Below are 20461 nucleotides of genomic sequence, written 5' to 3'. Positions count from 1 at the left end.
CTTCGGCGGCTACCGACCCATCTTACGTTCCGTCACGAGCGTGGTTGAAGAAACAAGGCCGCGGCCGTCTTATCCCGCTCGAGGGCTACGACTTGGATATTTCAACCGAACCTTACGGTGGTGCAGAGTTACTTGGTCCTCCTACTACTGCACCTCACACAATGTTCCCCACACCAGGCCCTGGCCCCAATGCGCGCTTACCTCCAGTGAAGCTATCTCTGTGCCTAACAATTCCGACCACACCCTTCGTCGCCATTGACAGCGAGGCTCGATACAACCTTTCGACATGCCCGTCGAGAGAGAACCACACCAATCTTGAGAGATACAGATTCGCAACCGCGTACCACTCCGTGGTTGCCGCTGTCAAGACGCACATGCTTGCACGATTCAAAGACTTTGATCGTAGTACATGCTGGGACGGCGATAGAAAAAGGACCGTTGTCATGCTTCCGGATGTCTATCATGGAGAAGACAGGCACCATCACCCAGGTTATACTGTAACGACTCTAGCAGCCATTCATCTCCTCAACGCGTATCAGCACGGTGACTGGGCCCTATTCAGCCGTCTTACCACCCGCATCTCTGGTAAGCTATGGCTTACACGATCGCATCTTTGTGGTTCAGAATCGTGCCAAAATCCGGAACACATTGTGTTTGAGACAATCCGCAGCAACAACAATCGCAAGGCGTGCCATGCGGGACGTTACCTATGCAATTGCGAGCCTCGATGTCTGACCAACCCAGGCTTTCAATTTGTGCCCTATACCGATGGGGACCATCACAGCGATCCGTGGGCTGCGGGAGTTTGGCAGTATAAATACCTTGTGGATGAAGAAGAGGTATGCGCCCTGCGCTTTTTATTCTCGTTTGTCTCCGGTCCGCTAATCTCTTGGTAGACCTTTAGGAAGCTGTGTACTTTGTACGATGCAGCCTAAAACTATATCCTTTAGTCTAGCATCTACGGAGGTCATTCGATAGGGATCTTCTTTAGTGGGTATTATGATTGCTCATCTCTCGCTTGCGACCTCGAGCTCCCTCGTGGTAGATACACCGACTGGCCCACGTCGGCTATTTCTCTCTGTTGATCTCATCCATTCGAGACTGGTACACATTCCATCGGTTCAATCCTCTGCGCATGCGACGCGTACCTCTTGATGAAATCCAGCGCTCGTTCGAGAATGGCGCAGCATGGCCGAATACTATGCTGTGGATGTTTCTTAAAGGCACTTGTGTCCATCCGAATGAGCTTGGACGATACGTCCGAAAGGCATTACGAGGGACCGACGATGCAAGCTTCATACTTCACCACATCCCCCCCCCCCCCCCCCCCCCCCCCCCATCCGTTCGACTTCGCCATATAAATTGGGTGGGGCGCCCAGGCGAAGCCAAAGAAGAGAGTCTTTGCAGAAATCGAAAAGGACTGGTCCTCCGATTCTGATACCGGCTAACTAACACGGAAAGTAAGACGTCGCGATTACACTCTAACCGGTGACGCCCTTCCAAATCCCCTTCACGATGCGCTTTCTGATCGCGCTGAAGTCGGCGGCGCTCCTCCGACGACAACGCCCGACGCAGCCCTTCCGAACCCCTTTCTATCACGATCGCGACCCTGTTCGCGGTCACGATTGCGGTCGCGGCTGCGGTCCCTGTTCCGGTCGCGATCACGGATCCTGTCCCGCGTCCTATCTTGGTCTTTCTCGTAGCCCCTGTCCCTCTCCCTGTTGCGGTCGCGGTTCCGGTCTTTTTTGTAAGGTAGATGCCGGGGGTGCAATCTCTTTTACCACCCACTGTGCCCCCTCCCAAGAGTAATTTCAACAGCCAACAACCGAAAATCCCAGAGAAGAAGCTATACATGTCGTAAGTGGAGATGTCGTCGCCGCATTGTTACCACGTTTCCGATGCCACCACAGTAAATTATCCTTCCACCTTTTCAGGAGATAAGCCATCCTACATTGACGACCAAAGAAACAAACCCCCCCTCCCCCCAAATACATAGAACAAGAACAGCCGTTTTTTTTCATACAAATTCTTCTCTTCGCTGCGGTCATCCATCGCAAGTTATCCAATCTCGTATCTGAACAGTATCAATGAGACAGGACGGAAAAAGGAAAAATAAAAAAAAGGAGCAACAACAAGAAACAGATTCTTTCGTGACAACGAAAACAAGACCGCAAGAGGACAGTGAAACTGTTACTGTATGAAAAATCAACGACACCAAGCGCGAAAAGCGAACACAAAAAGCAAGAAGAAGAAGAAACACCAAAGAGTTCCGCCCACCAACTTCTACTACCCTTTCTTCCCCTCCCTCACCAATAACAAGACAAGACTCCAAAGAGAAAAGGGGGGTAAAAAAAAATACAAACCTCGAACTAACCAACAACAACTGCTACAACAAAATCTACATAAGACGGGTAGTCGAATACCGGACCCGGACGTAAACATGCGAATTCAGAACCCGGACCTTGTACTCAACTCCCTACACAAAAACTGAATACGTAATCCGTGCCCACCCCCTCCCCTCCTCGTCCTCCTCTTCCTCTTTCGATTCATTTACTCACTCATCCACCTGATCCGCCCAAGACTTCTTCTCCCCGCCACTCTGCAAGCCCAGCACGGCGCTGAGCCCGAAGCTCTCGACGCGCTTGGGCGGCTCGGGCCTATCCTTGTCATCATTGTCGCCACCACTACCAGCAGCAGCAGCGCCGTTAGTAACAACAGCGGCTTTCTCCTGCCCACCACCACCACCACCAGCACCACCATCCGCCACGGGTGCAGCCGCCGCCGCGGCCGCCATCGTCTTCTTATTCGGAAAACTCAGCTGCGGGGCCGGGGCCGGCGCCGTCGTCGCGTCGTCCGGCGCCGTCGTCCGTGCTGAAGTTGCGGCGGGGGAAGCGAGTTCGGGGAAGTCCTCGGACGGGGGAAGAGGGCCGCCGCCGCCCCGTTGTGAGGACGAGGGGGACGACGACACCCTGCGTCCACCACCACCGGTGGAGTGGTCACGTCCGCCGCGGCCGCCTCTCCCTCCGCCCCGCCTACCGCCCCGCCTGGAGCTGCTCCTCCGGCGGCGGCCTCCTCCGCCTCCGCCATCAGCCGCCGAAGAAGGCGCAAGGGTGGCGGGCGAAGCGCCGGTCCAGTCATCCGCAACGTCCGCGCCCTCGCCTTCCACCTCCGCCCCGCCATGGCCGCCGCCCGCCCTCGTGGCGGGGCCCGTGACGCCGCCGTACGCGCCGCGCCTGGCCTGGCGGCCGCTGCGGTCGTGGCCGTGACCGTGACTGCTGCTCCCCGTGGTCCCGCCGAAGCCTTCTTCTTTCTCGGCGTCCCACTCGCGGCCCGACAGGGCGTTGAGCTTGCGCTGGCGGTTGCGCTCGCGCTCGCCCATCATCTGCTGGCGGTTCTGGCGCTCGTGCTTGGCGCGCGCGCGCGCCTTGGCCGCCGCCTCGGCCTCGCGCTCCTCGAAGCGCGCCTGGTCCGCCTCGGCGCGCGCGTGCGCCGCCGCGAGCGACGCGTTCTTGAGCTTGATGGCAGACATGCGCGCGGCGAGTTCTTCTTCGGTGAGTTTGGCCTGTGTGAAGTCGTGTGGGGTTAGGCGAAAGTGGCTGAGCGATAGGCGGTGCGTTCCTCCCCCGGACTGTTGGTTGTGGTGTTGGTGGACGGAGAGACAAGATGTATCAACGATACACCACACACCACATACCCGACCAGCACGCCGTCTTGTCCGGGAGAAGCGCAGGGGAAGAAATAGCAAGCAAACCACGTACCTTCTTTAAACCGCCCGTAGCACTCCTGTCACCCCTCACAGCACCCTCCTTCTTCGGTCCCTTCGGCGGCTGCTTTTCCAACCCTCCTTCTGCGCCTGTGCCCTCGCCCTCTTCGACATCAATATTCGCCGTGGCCTCGCCGTTCGCTTCTCCATGTTGTTGTTGCGGCGGTGGCTGTTGCTGCGCATTACCAGCCGCCCTCGGCTTCCTGTTATCCGGCGCATGCTGCGACGCGCCCAACAACCCACCCCTGTTCTTGCCTCCACGCCCACCACCGCGTCCACCCCTGGCATTTCCCCTTCCAGCGCCTTGCTGATGTTGTTGCTGCTGCTGCTGCTGCTGTGCCCGCGGCTGGTGCTGCTGGGGCGCATTCGTCTGTTCTTGCTTCCGCGGCGGCTGCTGCTGCTGCGATAGCGGCGCCGGCGACGGCTCTACCGCAGCCGCAGTGGCAACGACGACGAAATCCGGCGCCACCGCATCATCGTCATGCGGCGGTGCAGCGACGACAGCCTCGCCATCAGCTGCGACCGCGGGTTGTGACAGTATTTGCGAATGCGCTTGCGCCGCTTCCTCCTCGTCGTGGTCGTGGTGGGCATGCTCGTGCTCGTGCTCGTCGTCGTCATCGCCTTCGTCCTCTCTTCCGTCTATTCCGTGTTCTTCGTCGTGATCATCCTCGGCCGGCACGATCAGCTCCACGACCGGCTCCCCGGCCACGGGCGTGAAGTCGTCGTCGAACAGGTCGTCGTCCTCGCGCGTCTGCGCGAACTCGTCTACCATGGGGTCGGGGCTGTACAGTCCTCCCCCTCCTTCTCCCGCAGCGGGGGTGGGGGCGGCAGCCGGCGCGGCGGTGTCGACCGTTTGCGGCTGTTGATGCGCAGTAGCCGTAGCATCGTCGTCATTATTGTTTGAGGTGGACTGTTGCTGTTGCGCGGGTATAGATACGCTATCGTCGTCCTTGGCGGGTTTGTCTGGCGACGCGGTCGAGGGTTGCGTCTGCGGCGGTGGCGGCGGCGGCGATGCGGCTGAGTGCTGCTCGGACGCGGCCTCCGACTTGGCCCAGCGAGAAGCGAGCATGGCGTGCTTGGAAGGGATTGTGGAAGAATCTGTTTGGTTTGCGCGATGGACGAATGGGTCGGGAATGGCAGCTCGGACTCGCGATGGTGTGGTAAAAATTTGTGGCGTAGAGGTTTGCGGGGGAAAGAGGCGGGTTGGATCAATGTTGTGATGTTGATGGCCTGGAGATTTAGGCGCACGGCCCTCGATGCTCCGAGCTTCTGCACGGAAGTCCCTGCCTCTTCAGGCAGGCGGTGAGCCGGCATTTGCGCAGATACTTGGCCATCCCTGCAATGCACTTGCCGGTCCCGAACTCAACTTGTCCCCAAAGCCTCGATTTAATAATAAATAGCAAATATCATCTCTACTTCATACTGCCTTCTATGTTCCGCATCCAAAAAAATCCCGGAAACCATTTTGCAAAAGCTCATTACCCATTCTTTTTCATCCCATCCGTAGACAGCGATAGTGGTATCAACAAATCAATAAAGAAGCCGTCATGTTCATGCTTTTTTTTACTTCAACCGCGCAGACGCTGGACAAGGGCGATCAGGTGCTGCTTGGTCTCCTCCTCAAGCTGATCCTCAGGCAGGCCGAGCACCTTCTCGAAGACCTGCATCAGCTGAGGAGTGAGCTGCTGCATGAGCTGCTGGATCTGCGGCTCCTGGACTCCGTCTGGAATTGTCTATTAGTATGGCGCTCAGTTGATATGGCGGACACATTGCACTTACAAAGCTTCATCAACATGGTGTACACGGGCTGGTTCTCGTCGTAATCCTCGCGGAGAGGAAGGAGCTCAACCAGGCGAGGAAGAACCTGCTGAAGAGGAACGTTCTCCGGGTGCCTCATGATCATGCGGCTGATGCAGCCCGCGGCGTTGTCGAGCATGCGGGCCTCCTGTTGCTCGTGCAGCATCGGCTCAAGCTTGGTGAAGATGGTCGGGAAGTTCCTGAGAACCTCCTGGACGTCGTTGGACTTCTCACAAAGCATACCGACAGCGTACGCAGCGTTGGACCTGGTCTCCGGGTCCTCGTCCGACAGACGGTGAACCAAGAGCTTCATGAGCGTCGTCGTAAAAGGAGTGACGGCACCGCCCATGTTGCCAACGCAGTCCGCAATGGAGCCAACAGAGTTGCTGCGCTCGACAGACTCCTGCCCGCTTGCGTACTTCATGATTGACTTCTCGAAGATCTTCCAGAGCTCGGCGAAGCTCTCACCAAGAGCAGCTGACAGGCAGGTCACGCAGTCAAGGGCAACCTCAATGACAAGCCAGTCGTACTCAGACGACTCCTCAAGCGCCTCGTCAAGCTCGTCGCCAAGATCCTGCTGGCAGGGGTGGCGCTTGGTGAGGATAGCGATGAGGTGGTTGGTGAGCTGCGGGATCACCGTGCCGTTCTGGTTGACCAGGATGGCGGGGCCAGTGAGCTTGAGAGTTGCACCAAGGTCACGGCAGATATCGGTGACAGTGCCACTAAACATCATGTCAGTATTTTCCTCTTTGAAAAACAGCCAGAAGATACAAGGGATGTTTGTGTGATCAGAAACAGAATCGCGTTCACGTCAACCGCAACATTGTGCGTCAGAGTGAGCTGGGTAATTAACGACTGTGTTGTCATCTTGTCGGAAGGGTGTTGTGCTGTGCACCGGAGCAAAAGAAATTAGGACTTACCGGTCCATCTCGTCCTCGAGAATCTCAAGGGTTGCGGTCATGGCCTCTTGAGCAAGCTTGGCAAGGTCATCGGAGGGCTGAACCTGAAGAGGAAGGCCAGGCTTCCACTTGGCCATGCCCTCACCCTCAGCCATGCCCCAAAGAGTGGCGTAAGAACGCCAGAGAGTGCCGATAGCAGACTTACGGACGCCCTCGTAAGCGTGGTGGACCATCTTCAAGACAACATCGATCGTCCTGGCAAGATAAGGCACGTAGCGGTGGCGGCAGGAGGAGATGACATCGCCAATGACCTCAACGGCAATTTCCTTCTCCATGGCAACGGCGGTGACTGCGTTGAGATCATCCCATTCGTCGTCGTCGTCCTCGTCGTCCAGGTCAATGATGCCATCATCCTCGTCATCCTCGCCGGGATCGGCGACCTTGATCTTCTTGCCAGCGACAGTGACTTCCTGGCCAATGAGATCCTTGGCCTCCTCGCCAAGAGCAACCTCGAGGTCAGTCTCCTCCTGCTGCAGGCACTTGAGGAGACCCTCAACAACACCAGGAAGGAACGATTCGAAATCCTCCTCGTAAACCTTAGCCATGGTGCTCCACAGGATGTAGCTGGTCTCGCGAAGACGCGGGTGGTCAAGGTTAAGCGCCTCCTCCGAGGCCTGCATGAGACCTTGGACATATTGCCTGAACGGCGCAGGGCCGACGGCACCAGCAATCTTTCCCATAGAATCACAGACAACTCCGCGCAGATCAAGCTCATCCTGGCTATCCTTGAGCTGGACGAAAGGAGCCAGAGACTGCATAGTGGCCTGGAAGAAAGGCAGGAAAGCGCCACCAGCTGCAGCAGCGACAGAGCCGACAGCGCCGACAGAGGCGATCTGGGTCTTGAAGTCCGAGGAGTTGAAAAGGTTGTTGAACCTCGGGACGAGCTCAGCGACGTACTTGGCGGCATCCTCCTCGTCCAAGCCCTCGATCAGCGAGTCGATGGCGTTGCAGCTACCGCGGACGATCTCCAATGCGCGATCAGACTCAGGGCCCCGTGCAGCCTCGACGGCCATATCGAGGTTCTTGACAAGGGCAGGAACCAGTCTGCCGTGCTCCTTGGCCATTTCCTCGGCCAAATCGTCGGCAAGCCTGGCCACACCGTTCAGGGCGGCAGCGCGCACCTTGACCTCAGGATCTTCAAGAAGACGAAGGGCCAGGGGCAGGATTTCACCAAGCTGGGTAGCAATGAAGTCGGGAGCACCCTCGACGCACATTCCGAGGGCAAGGATACCAGCACGCCTGTAGTCGGGGTTCTCGTTGTTGACGTAGCTGCCCATGGCATGGAGCAGGGGAACAATGACCTGGTTGGGGGGCAGGCTCTGGGCAAGGATATCGAGCAGTCCAAGAGCGGAGCGAGCCGGGGTGACCTCCTCATCCTCACTAGACAGGTCGCCCAACTCGGTCACGATGTGGAGCGCGGTGATGGTGAGCTTCTCACCAAGCTTCTTGGCCGTGATCTTGAGCTTGCGGTACCGCACGCACTGCATGAGGAAAGCAAGCGCCTGGGAACGGGCATCATCATCAATCTCGGTCTTGGCGCCAATGGTGTTCATGAAGTTAACGAGATCCTCAAAGTGCTTGTTGAGCAGAGCGGACTCGCAGCCGAGCAGGGTCTGGAAGACCTCGAAGGCTTGCATAGACTTGTCCTCGTCACCAGACTCGATCGTGTCCTGGAGAACCTTGACCATGCTAGGGAGAATGCTGTTGAAAAGCTCAAGAGAGTGCTCGTCCTCCTCAGGGTCAAGCAGCATGGCCACACGGCTCAGAGCCATCATGGTGTTGACGCGGACCTCAAGGCTGGCGGGGTCGTTGATGGTCTTGCCGAGCAGGTTGAAGAGCTCTCCGAAGTTCTCGGAGAACATATCGCCCATGGTCTCGACGAGAGTGTAGATCATGAAAACGGCGACCTCGCGGTGCCTCGGGACGTCGCTGCCGGCAGCCTGGTGCAGGGTCTGGGGCAGGTCGGCCCACTGTCCATCCTCCAAGTCCTTCTTGGCGATCGCGGCAACAACGCGGGCGGACGAGTGGCGCACGAGGGTGACTTCCTGGTTCATGGTCGACTGGAGCAGCTGGTTGCGGATCTCAGGCTTCTGCTGCTCTGGCAGGCTGGCCCAGTGCTTGCCGACCAGCTTCCTCGCCTCAACGGCGGCAAGCTGGCGCAGAGCCTGATCCTCATGAGAAACGAGGATCTGGAGGAGGGTGGTGAGAGACTCGGGCGACTTGTAGTAGTCCTTGTTCAGCGTCGCGGTCGCGGCCTTGACACGGTCGGTGTCGGCTATGCTGCTGCGTGAGCGGGCGCTGGCGCGGGGGTGAAGGGGGTTTTACGTACGCAGCAGGAGGCTCTGGAGGAGCCCGACGAACTGTTGCTGGTCCATGGCGGGCGACTGAACAAGCGACACGGCCAGCAAAAGGAGGGGTATCACAAAGTAAAGGGAAAGTGCGGGCGCTTGAAAGGAAGACGGCGGTGGGGGGTTGATTATTTTTTTGAGGCGGAAATTCTGCCAGGCGCCGGCGCTCACCGCCACGCGAAGGGTCTCGGCGAACCCTGTCGGGCCATGGCTGATCTCTTGCCATGCAACAGAGCGGAGCGATCTTCACTGGCTGCCAAAATCTCTGCGCCGACGCGACACGCCGCCGTCCGAATCTAATTGGCCTACGCATGCAGCAGGCCCGGCGCCAGCTCTTTGTTTTCACTTTCTGTTTGGAGCAGCTGCGGTTTTGTTGTGGCAACCGCGACCAGAATTTTCAAGTCCGAGCCGAGGCGCCTATGAGATCATCCCGGCGGGACGCCGCTTTGCGCAGGTCAATGCGCGTGCTTGAATGCATCTTGCAACATCCGTACAAGAATATTGCGCCACCTTGCACGTTTTGCGAGCGTCTTGCATCGCGGGTTCGAAAAATCGGCGCCCAGTGTAGCCTGGTCTGTGCGCTGCTTGTGTCCATACACAGTTGCCTCGTGGCGCGTTGTTGGGACGCGTTATTTACACGCAGACCCTGAACCAGAAGCTTCACGCCGGGCTCCACAACTGCCGCAACATCAATTTCCAGGCGGTTTCGATACTTCCTATTACCTGGCGAAGGGTCGGAATCAGTCGCATAGCTCTACGTCATACGATCGGCCGAGGTGAGCAACTCCTCTCCAGCCGGCGTTCAGTCTTGCGTCGTCCGGGCAAAACCAAATGCAGAGTTAGATCTGTCTTGCAAATGCTGCGACTTCCTTGCCGTGAGTCTGCTTTGCCGAGATTGTTCTTTGAACGATGGGAGCACATGCGGATCAGTGAAGCATGAACGAGGTTCTCAAGATGCCACAACACAGCATTGCATATGATCTTTGCACGGCTAGATCCTTGAAGAGGACTGAGCATGATATGGCCTGCTTGTGGGCACCGAATTCGACTCAAATGCATGCCTCTATTATGAATCCATTATGACCGAGCGTATCATTGGGTCTTCCGTAACTTCTGATTCCGTGCCCCGCCCAGAAAACATATTCCATCCAATTGCTCGGACCTAGCTTAATTCACGTACACACGGCGCCTTCGCTCTAGGAGATTGCTCCGAGATTCACGAAGGAGCCGCCGATCGATGCGTAGCACTTCCGGTGTACTTCGGTTGCTCTATTGAGCCAACAAAGCGAGGAGTTATCTTCATGGTTTGGCAGGCAGACGATGCAAACACCGGGTTGGCGCGCGTCACTGGCAGCACGCGAGCAATGGAACTGTGGCCTCAGGCTATGCAGCTGAGCTGTTCGAGCTGGCGTGGCTGGGCTATTCCATATTAGGCTCTAGCGCGAATATGGGTCGTGCCTTCCAAAGCCAAAGATGCTCTGTCGCTGCTTTACGGCAAACCGACCTTAGACCACCCCTCCGCCGTCCCTCGTCATCTTGGCTCCCATCCTCCGGCCTTACTCCCCGCCATCTCCTCACGAATTTCTGCGGCCAAACCACCCCAGAATCCTCCGCTCAAGCTCCGGGACGCGCTTGACGGAACACCTCACCCCCGATACCTCTTGCTTTCGCCGCATCGAGCTCCGCACTCATGGCTGCTGTACGTAACGCGCGCGCGCTCTCTTTCCCACGCGATGCCGTCGCCCGCCATACCGCAGCTACTAATTGGTAGCAGCAAGCACCCAACCAGCCGCGCGCCTTCAACGCTCCTTTCCTGCCGAACGGTGGCCCAAACGTCGGCCCTACGCCTGGCGCCCAGCCTCTGCTTCCCAACCAAGGCCGCATCGTCCAGACCCAGAACTCGAGAATCCTCTGCATTGCTGATGTCCGAGGCAAGTTTGCGCGCGTTGATCGCTGTCAATTGCGTTGAGCAAGGCTGACAATCTGGCAGGCAACCTAAGATCTCTGAACGAGCTCGCCGACCAGGCGAGAGCTGACGCTATCATCCACACTGGTGACTTCGGATTCTACGACGACCGCTCTCTAGATCGCATCGCCGAGAAGTATGACCGCACCCGCTATGCGAGCTTGGGTAACCGCTGACACCCCATCAGGACGCTCCGCCATGTCGCCCAGTACTCGCCGCTTCTCTCGCAAGCTGTGAAGAACTCGATCGCGCAAGCACCTCCGCAACCTCCTCTTAGGGACCGCTACGTTCGTGAAGGCCTGAAGCTCTCGGAGCTTCCGGACTTCCTCAACGGCACATACAGCCTGAAGGTGCCTGTCTACACGGTCTGGGGCGCGTGCGAGGACGTTCAAGTTCTGGAGAAACTGCGTTCGGGAGAGTACAAGATCAGCAACCTTCACATCATCGATGAGGCGCACTCCCGCCTGGTTGAGGCTGGCGGTATCAAGCTTCGCCTGCTTGGTCTGGGTGGTGCGGTTGTCATGCACAAGCTGTTTGACAATGGTGAGGGAAGAACGACCATTGCTGGAGGCCAAGGCACCATGTGGACGACACTGCTGCAGATGGGTGAGCTGGTCGATACGGCCAATCGCGTCTACGATCCTACGGAAACCCGCATCTTCGTCACTCACGCCTCACCCGCTCGTGAAGGTCTTCTCAACCAGCTCTCTGTGACCTTGAAGGCGGACTTCTCCATCTCCGCGGGCCTGCACTTCCGTTACGGTAGCTCCTACAACGAGTTCAGCGTGAATCCAACCTTGGACCACTACCGCGGTAAGCTTGCGGCTTCTCGCGCATCGTTCAACGATGTTTGGGAGACTGTCAAGAGCGAGGTGGAGCCGGCCGTCTCGGAGAACACAAGCCAGCAGGCGCTACTGAAGCTGGCTTTGGACATCGTCGAGAAGATGCCCACCATTGCCAACGGCGGCAACCCATTCGGAGGCCACGTTGGACCTGCGACGGGCCAGATCGACGAGAGCGCGTTCAAGAACATGTGGAATTTCAACTTGGCAGACGCTGCTTACGGCTGGTTGGTCCTGGACATTGACCAGGGAAGGATCGGTACCGAAATGCGTGCTCAGGGTTTCAACTTCGCTCATCGTGGTGTGAAGAATGCTCCCCAGGGCCCGCCCGGTGCCTCGAACGCCACTGCACCCGCTCAGGCTCCTACTGGCCCTCAGCAGTCTCGCCCGGCTGCTGGCACTCCCGCGCAATCGCAGCAGCCCAAGACTGCACCTCAACCCACTCGCTCGCCTGCTCCGGCCGTTCCCAACATGCCAATCAAACCTGCCACCCCGAAGCCTGCCGCCACGCCTAGTACCGCGGGCACTCCCGCCGCTGGCAATGCGGAGAAGGCAACTCCTGCGGAGACCAAGCCGAACGGCACCTCTGGTCAAGACAAGCCGGCTGAGTCTGCACCTAAGCCGGAACTCGGAAACACGCGCCCTCCGATTCACGGTCTTTTCATCACCAATGCCGGATCCGAGGACGACGCCAAGGCGTTGTTTGCCGCAGACGACAAGGACAAGATTCAGCGCTTTGACAAGGGCAAGAACCCTGCTGGCGGCATGACCGCTCACTTTGACACTGCCGAAGATCTGCACGCCATCTTGAACAGGATGGATCCTGAATACACCAGTGGCAAGCAGGGCAAACCGTTTGTTAGGGTTTACAAACCCCGGGGCGGCGGTCTCGGCGGCTGGGGAAGCACCCGCGGTGGCGCACAGGGCAGTGGATACCGCAGCGGCGGAGCTAGCGACAGTGAAGGCGGCCGTGGGCGCGGCAGTTTCCGCGGCCGCGGCGGCGGCAGGGGAGGTGAGAGGGGTCGCGGTCGTGGCCGTGGCGGCTTCAAGGACGGTGGCTCCGGTGCACCGGCTGGAGGCGACTCGTGAATGACTAATTCACGGCAATGATCTCTTGGTTATTGCCGGTCCAGTTTCTAACTTCTCTGGGGTTGCATTCGATTCTACCTGTAGTGGCTAGCTAGGGAGTAGCGGGTGGTCGGATGGAGCACGGGTCGTTGTTTTCAGGGCGGTAGAAAGAGAGGCAGGTTCAGGATACGGCTTTCCGAGCATTCAGGCACAGACTGATCTCAACTCGGAGGAGCTTTCCCTTGGCTTTTTCTCTTATTGCTTCACTTTAAGTCGTGTTGTGGTAGACGTGCCTGGGCGAGCAGACTTTAGCGTCACTGTGTGTATTCCCCGAAAAAGATTATTCCCCTGTACGTTACGTAGCGAGTAATGGGAAAAGTCGTGATTTCATCACTTGGGCGACCGGGGCGCAGAAGCTAGTTGAGGCTAATTCACTTCAGCCCTACGAGGCTGATTTGTACGACCACGAGCAACTTTGGAGCGGCAAAGGCACAACCATTCGCACGGAAAAAGATCGATCTTGCCGATTGATCGAAGAAGAACAGGCACGCTAGATGGCGTCTGATAGAGTCGCGGATAGCGCGTAGATCGGCGCAGTAGTTTAGTGGTGTGGGGTCGCATGTGCCTGGGCTGGTGCGGAGCCAGTGCCAGTTGGGAGAGCTCGGGCTGGCCCAACGCTTGGCTGCGCGCCGACGGGGAGTGACGTGGGTGCGTCGCAACAGCGGGTTCCTACAGACCGAGCACGGCTGCAACTGATCAACCCCAGCCCACGACACGCCATCCCGCCACCTGCGCTGCGCGCGTCTCCACGACAGCTGTTACCCCGCCCTTCGCTGCTCCAACTGCCTCCGGATCATTTGCGACAGTCTCATCCGCTTCTCAGAGTCGCCGTTTCTCCGCGCCACACCCGCAAACCACACCCGGCGACATCGACATGGGGGGAAGCTGGGGAGGCACGCGGCTGGTCACCGCGCTGCTGTTAGCCCTGCTCATCGCGACAGGCCTTGCTGCAGACGACGGCTTCACGAAGAAGCATGAAAAGGGCCGATGTGCCATCCGAGGGCACTGCGGCAGCCAGGGTTTCTTTGGTCCGCAGCTGCCTTGCCCCGACAACGGGCTGGCAACGACGCCGGAAGCAGATGTTCGCGAAAAGCTCGTGAGCATCTGTGGCGATAAATGGGTCGACACCGATGTCTGCTGTGAGGAGGAGCAGGTGCGATCAACCGGTCCTGCTGAAACGGCCAACTGCTAATGTCTTGGCCACAGATCGATGCTCTGCAGTCCAACTTGAAGCGTGCCGAGTCGCTCATCGCGTCCTGCCCGGCTTGCAAGGAGAACTTCTTTAACATGTTCTGCACCTTCACCTGCTCGCCGGACCAGTCCCTCTTCGTGAACGTGACTGAAACAACGCCGAAGAGTGGCAAGCTGATGGTCACGGAGCTGAACCACCTGGTCTCAGACGACTACGGCTCGCGCTTCTATGACAGCTGCAAGGATGTCAAGGTGGGCGCCACCAACGGCAATGCCATGGACCTCATCGGAGGTGGTGCCAAAAACTACACCCAGTTCCTCAAGTTCCTCGGCGACAAGAAGTTCCTGGGGAGCCCGTTTCAGATGAACTTTCCGGATCCTAGTTTGTACCCTGGGCTGGAGCCTCAGACCAAGGGTGCCAAAGCTTGCAATGACTCGGATGAGCGGTACAGATGTGCTTGCGTCGACTGCCCGTCCGTGTGCCCGGAACTGCCCGAGGTCCAGGAGAACAAAGAGTGCCGTGTCGGTGTGCTGCCATGCCTGTCCTTTGCCGTCATCATCATCTACTCGGTTTTCATTTTGCTGCTTACCGTTGCCGTCTCTGGCCACGTTGCCTACCAGAAGCATTACCAGCACAAGCAGGAGCGCCTACGCCTTCTTCAGGACTTGGAGCCAAGTGACGATGAAGACGAGGGTGATATCGTGGCCGCCGCCGGTATCCTTGAAACCCCGACAAGGAGGTACAAGCTGAACGACTGGTGCGACAAAGTGTTCAGTCGCCTGGGATACACATGTGCCGAGTTTCCTGCCATCACCATTGTCTCCAGCGTGGTCGTGGTTGTCCTCCTGAGCTTGGGATGGCTTAGGTTCACCGTAGAGACAGACCCAGTCCGACTCTGGGTGGCGCCTGACTCAGCTGCAGCGCAAGAGAAGACCTTCTTCGACAACAACTTCGGTCCCTTCTACCGTGCTGAACAGGCCTTCCTGGTCAATGACGTCGACGCCACCGGACCTGGCCCTGTCCTGAGTTACGAGACGTTGCGCTGGTGGTTTGATGTTGAACATCGGGTGAATAGGCTGATGGTTGACGGAATCACTTTCGATGACGTCTGCTTCAAGCCTACCGGTGATGCGTGCGTAGTCCAGTCTATTACTGGCTACTTCGGCGGAGACTTCTCCAACATCAACTCCAAGAGCTGGGAAAAGGAGCTTCGGGCATGCACGGAATCTCCAGTGGAGTGCTTGCCGGATTTCCAGCAACCCTTGAACCCCTCGATGCTTCTAGGCGGCTGGAAAAATGACATTCTCGACGCACAGGCTTTGATTGTATCTTGGGTCGTCAACAACTATCAGGAAGGCACTGAAGAGCTTGAGACAGCCATGAAGTGGGAGAACGGCCTCAAGAGCCTCTTGCGTGCCGTGCAGGACGAGGCTGCCGAGCGTGGACTTCGCCTTTCGTTCAACACGGAGATCAGCTTGGAGCAGGAGCTGAACAAATCCACCAACACCGACGCCAAGATTGTTGTCGTCAGCTACATCATCATGTTCATCTACGCTTCGCTAGCCCTGGGATCTACGACACTTTCTCTGCGAGCCATCTTGCAGAACCCGGCCAATGCTCTTGTTCAATCGAAGTTCATGTTGGGTGTGGTTGGTATCGTCATAGTCCTGATGTCTGTCTCCGCATCCGTCGGTTTGTTTTCTGCGGTCGGAATCAAGGTCACCCTTATCATCGCCGAGGTCATCCCCTTCCTTGTTCTCGCTGTTGGCGTCGACAATATCTTCCTGATCGTCCATGAGTTTGAACGTGTTAACATCAGCCATGCTGAAGGATCCGTGTCCGAACGAGTTGCAAAGGCTCTTGGCCGGATGGGTCCTAGTATTTTGCTGTCTGCCACGACTGAGACGGCGACTTTCGCTCTAGGCGCGGCTGTTGGCATGCCCGCCGTACGAAACTTTGCCGCATATGCCGCTGGCGCCGTCTTTATCAATGCTCTTCTCCAGGTAACTATGTTCATCTCGGTCCTTGCCCTCAACCAGCGTAGGGTCGAGGCCAGCCGCGCCGACTGCTTCCCATGCTTCCGCGTCACGCGTGCGGATCCAGGTGGCCTTAGTACCGGCGTCGTTTTCGGTAGCGAGGAGGAAGGCACTTTGCAACGGTTTATTCGCAAGACCTACGCCCCGACACTGCTGGGCAAGAAGACGAAGACGTTGATCATCACCGTTTTCCTTGGATTGTTTACGACAGGTCTGGCACTGCTGCCCAAGATTGAGCTTGGTCTTGACCAGCGGATTGCGATTCCTAGCGACTCGTACCTCATCGACTACTTCAACGACCTCTACGATTACTTTGGCGTTGGTCCTCCGGTCTATTTCGTTACGCGGGATTTGAACGCCACCCAACTCAGCCATCAGCAAGAGCTATGCGGCCGTTTCTCTACTTGCAACGAACTCTCGCTGGCGAACACGCTTGAGCAGGAGAGGAAGAGGCCTGATACCTCGTACATCGCGGATGCCGCAGCTAGCTGGATCGATGACTACTTCCTTTGGTTGAACCCATCCCTTGAGAGCTGCTGCTACGATGAAGGAAGCGATCCGTTCGGTGACGATAAGAAGGCCTGCTTTGCTGACCGCAATCCTCCATGGAACCCTACTTTGAAGGGAATGCCCGAAGGCCAGGAGTTTATCGAATACCTAGAGCGGTGGATCGAGGCTCCCACCACTGGCGAATGCCCGCTTGCCGGCAAGGCCGCTTACGGCAATGCACTGGTCATCGACTCGGAGCATCTGACAATCCCTGCCTCTCATTTCAGGACCTCGCACACTCCACTGCGTAGTCAGAAAGACTTCATCGACGCGTACGCATCGGCTAGGAGGATCGCGTCCGAGATCAGTGACCGCACCGGTGTCTCGGTCTTCCCATACTCCAAGTTCTACATCTTCTTCGATCAGTACGCCTCGATCGTGCGAGTAACGTGCGCCCTCGTCGGCTCCGCGCTTGCCTTGATCTTCGTGGTCACGTCGGTGCTTTTGGGCAGCCTGCGCACGGGGCTTGTGGTGATGGTGACGGTCATCATGACGGTCGTCGACATTGCGGGCACCATGGCGCTGGCGGGCGTGTCGCTCAACGCGGTTTCGCTCGTCAACCTGATCATCTGCGTGGGCATAGCGGTGGAGTTTTGCGCGCACATCGCGCGGGCCTTCACGTACCCGTCGCAATCGCTGCTCGAACGGGCGGCGCCCAAGGCGCGGTTCAGAGGCAAGGACGCGCGGGCGTGGGTGGCGCTGACCAACGTCGGCGGCAGCGTCTTCAGCGGCATCACGGTGACCAAGTTCCTGGGCGTCGCGGTGCTGGCGTTCACGCGCAGCAAGATCTTCGAGATCTACTACTTCCGCGTCTGGCTCGCGCTGGTCGTTTGGGCGGCGTTGCACGCGCTGGTGTTTTTGCCCGCGGCGCTGAGCTTGTTTGGCGGACGAGGTAAGTTTTGATGAGTGGTTCGTTCGTTCCCGCATGATGGATTCATTGCTGACATTCTTTGCTCTCTCTCTCCACAGGCTATATGGACTCGGAGTCTGAGGGCGGACTCGAGCAGGATCTCCGTGGCAGACGCGGATACCACCCTGCGCTTTACGCTGACGAGGATTACGATTCGGACGAGATGTAAATTAGTCGACCTACCTCCGTTTCTCTCTCTCTCCCCCGGCTCAGATTGCTGTCACGTGGATGGAAGTGAAGGAGGTTGGTCGTGGCGTCGTCTAGATATGTATACGCATTTTCCTTCATTCACATGTGTGCGGAAGAGGCATGTCACGAACCGGTGTTTGGACTGACGGATAGTGGGAAGAAATGGTTGCTTTGTTTCTCTGATGTGTTGACTGTAGACTTAGCTGTATAAGAATCGGAGTCGATGCTTGAAGTTGATCGCTCTGCTCGACTGTGCGGGTGCGTCTACGCAAGTAGTACGTGGGCATTCTCAAAAGCATGATCAAGATCAACGGCGGTGCTAATGCGATAGCCCGATGTTCATTACTTCTCATAAGCTACAGTACGACTCCGTCACCTCTCACTGGCCTACTCGTTGATACACCCCTCCTACTCTTCGCTAACGTGTCCGGAAGGACCCTGCGTCGCATAGTCCGTCGTAACGAAAGCCCTGTCGACCTCTCCAAGCGCTACACATCACTCGCAGCATCAGCACGAAACCTCTCACAACGACAACAACAACAACAAGGAGGAAGCAAATAAGCTCAACATACCTTCGCAGCAGTACTGCAACGTCTCGGCGATATCGTGCGCCTTCCTCAACGGCGTCTTCTCGTCCAGCAGCACGTCCATCTCGACCCAGACGCCGTCGCCGGCGTGGTAGGCGGTGACGCGCTTGAGGCCGGACACGACGGGGGTGAAGCGGTAGGCGAGGAACAGCATCTTGCGCTGGACGCGGTCGTCGGCGGCGGAGCCGGTGAGGCGCGTCACGTTCTCGAGCGACGTCGCGGCCCAGTCGTAGATGATGAAGAGGGAGAGCAGCGAGGCGCCGAGGGGGTCGAGCCACCAGATGTCGGCTTTGGCGCCGATGACGGGGAAGAGGAGCGAGAGGGTGTTGAAGTAGACGTCGGTCTTGCAGTCTGCACGGTGGTGGTGTCAAATCTCCCGTCCGGAAGGGAAGTTGATGGGGAGGCAGGCTTGCTTACCTTGGGCGAGGGCCTGGACCTGCGTCGTCTTGATGGGAATGCAGCCGAACCAGATGAGACCCTTCAAGCCGATGGTTGCGGCCATGGCTGAAACTGCTATGATGGGGAGCTGCTCGGCCTTGCCCTCGCCGGGAATCAGCTTCCCGATAGACTCCTGTAGAACTTGTACAAAGGACACGATCATGATCTGGGCACGAGTAAGTCAAAAATCCTTCCTCCCAGACGAGGGGTATACTCACGACAGAGAAGACCAGGATCCCCAATGGCTCCAGACGTTTCCTGCCCACCGGGAACTTCGCCTTCAGCCTGTTCAGCCGCCACGCCACGAGTTTGTTCGTCGTCCAAACGATCAACGTGCACAGCAGATCCAACGCCGAATCGACCAACGACGCAAGCAGCGAGAGCGACGACGAGAAATACGCCGCAATGCACTTGGCCCCGAGCAGCAGGATATTCGCAACGACGTTGATCTGCGAAAACCACCACGTATCAGCGCCGCCATCCATCCACCAAGCCACAACGCGGCCAGAAAAAATAGGGGAGGCAGCAAACTCACATTAATCGCCCACCCCGCCTTCCTCCTGGCCCTCTGGCGCTTCTCCCTCTCCTCATCCGGCAACAGCGGCTCGATAGCCTCACTCGTCGCCTGCAACGCACCTCCCGCCTCGGCAATCCCATCGTGATCGAAATCGCGGGGATTCATGCTATCCAGCACATCGTCCGCCATGGCCATGACCAGCGCGTCCACCTCGAGCCAGTCGTCCAGCTTCTCGTTCTGGTCGCGGTAGAACGCGCGCACCTTCTTGTTCTTGATCGCCGCCAGCTCGTCGTCCGAGAGGCGGAACTTCTCCAGCGAGCTGTGCTCCCCCTCGAGGCCGGAGCGTAGTGCTTGTTTTACTTTGTCGACGTCTTGCTTGTCGCGCGCGGTTACGACGGCGTCGCGGAAACGGAAGCGGGGGGGTAGCGGGTTGTGGTTGGCGCCGCTGCGCCGCCGCGTGTTGGTGGTGTTGCTCCCCGCGGCGGCCGCTTCGACGTCGTTGGAGGCGTGGTACTTGTATGTGTCGCGTTTGAGGTTGTTGTGCGAGTTGGCGTGGGTGAAGGGCCGGTTGTGGCGTGAGGAGACCATGGCTGCGGGTTGTTCTCTTTGTTCGGCGTGAAGGTGGGTGTGGTCACGGAATGGGGGGGAAAGGTGGCAGTAAAAGAGGATGTCGGCAGCGTGTGGTGAATTGGATGTGAGGAGGAGTTGGAGGAGGGCAAAGAGGTCTCAAGTTCCGGCAGGTTGGAAGGGGAAGAAGCCGCGTGTGAAGCGGAAAAGGACCAAAGGCAAGCAAGCAGTGAGGCGGAAAACGGAGGGAAGCTCCTGCGGCTTTATCGAAAAAGCTTTTGAAAAGCTTGACCGGATAGAAGCTTCCTTCAACAAGGAAGCGGCAGCGGTAGTAGCAGGAAGCTTGCACGTTGACGGAGAGCGGTGGGGAGAGTCTATTTACACTGCAACACGCACGCGCCGACGCGCCCATACATCATTGCGGATGCAACACGGGCCCTGACAGTCGAGCACGAGCACAAGACTACCGGCAAGACGGCAGCGCCTTACGCGTTGCGGCAGTCGAGGGATCAGGCATGCTGCAAACTTGGCAGGGCTGGACAGGTGTGCTGCTGCGGGTGCGGGATGATGACGTAGTGGAGGGCGGAATTGCGCAAAGCGGGAGGGGCGCCGACACGCCCGGCGACGACTTCAAGCGAGCCTCGCCGTCATCCGACCGGGAGATCTCCAACAC

General features: G+C 58.0%; 5 protein-coding genes across 5 annotated transcripts; 2 read left to right on the top strand and 3 right to left on the bottom strand.

The window, feature by feature from the left end:
* Positions 1–2554: 2554 nt before the first annotated feature.
* SLS55_002846 (uncharacterized protein) lies at positions 2555–3692 on the bottom strand (the record flags this gene model as incomplete). Its single annotated transcript, XM_066774326.1, has 2 exons — positions 2555–3562; positions 3684–3692. The coding sequence occupies 2 exons, from the start codon at positions 3690–3692 to the stop codon at positions 2555–2557; spliced, it is 1017 nt and encodes a 338-aa protein (XP_066634445.1).
* A 1639-nt stretch (positions 3693–5331) lies between these two features.
* SLS55_002845 (uncharacterized protein) lies at positions 5332–8894 on the bottom strand (the record flags this gene model as incomplete). Its single annotated transcript, XM_066774325.1, has 4 exons — positions 5332–5486; positions 5543–6282; positions 6481–8794; positions 8849–8894. 4 exons carry the CDS (start codon positions 8892–8894, stop codon positions 5332–5334), a joined length of 3255 nt encoding a protein of 1084 aa, XP_066634444.1.
* Positions 8895–10557: 1663 nt separating this feature from the next.
* On the top strand, positions 10558–12764 carry SLS55_002844 (uncharacterized protein; the record flags this gene model as incomplete). Its single annotated transcript, XM_066774324.1, has 4 exons — positions 10558–10566; positions 10639–10822; positions 10858–10969; positions 11021–12764. The coding sequence occupies 4 exons, from the start codon at positions 10558–10560 to the stop codon at positions 12762–12764; spliced, it is 2049 nt and encodes a 682-aa protein (XP_066634443.1).
* A 1169-nt stretch (positions 12765–13933) lies between these two features.
* NCR1 (niemann-Pick type C-related protein 1) lies at positions 13934–17659 on the top strand (the record flags this gene model as incomplete). Its single annotated transcript, XM_066774323.1, has 3 exons — positions 13934–13942; positions 14010–17472; positions 17550–17659. The coding sequence occupies 3 exons, from the start codon at positions 13934–13936 to the stop codon at positions 17657–17659; spliced, it is 3582 nt and encodes a 1193-aa protein (XP_066634442.1).
* Positions 17660–18087: 428 nt separating this feature from the next.
* Positions 18088–19809, bottom strand: SLS55_002842 (uncharacterized protein; the record flags this gene model as incomplete). The annotated part of the gene is made up of 5 exons (XM_066774322.1): positions 18088–18167; positions 18252–18617; positions 18684–18870; positions 18923–19153; positions 19240–19809. The coding sequence occupies 5 exons, from the start codon at positions 19807–19809 to the stop codon at positions 18088–18090; spliced, it is 1434 nt and encodes a 477-aa protein (XP_066634441.1).
* Between the last annotated feature and the right edge of the window lie 652 nt (positions 19810–20461).

The sequence above is a fragment of the Diplodia seriata genome, assembly GCF_021436955.1.
Source record: "Diplodia seriata strain FDS-637 chromosome Unknown scaffold_3, whole genome shotgun sequence".
NCBI lineage: Eukaryota > Fungi > Ascomycota > Dothideomycetes > Botryosphaeriales > Botryosphaeriaceae > Diplodia > Diplodia seriata.
This window is presented reverse-complemented; position numbering and strand designations above follow the sequence as displayed.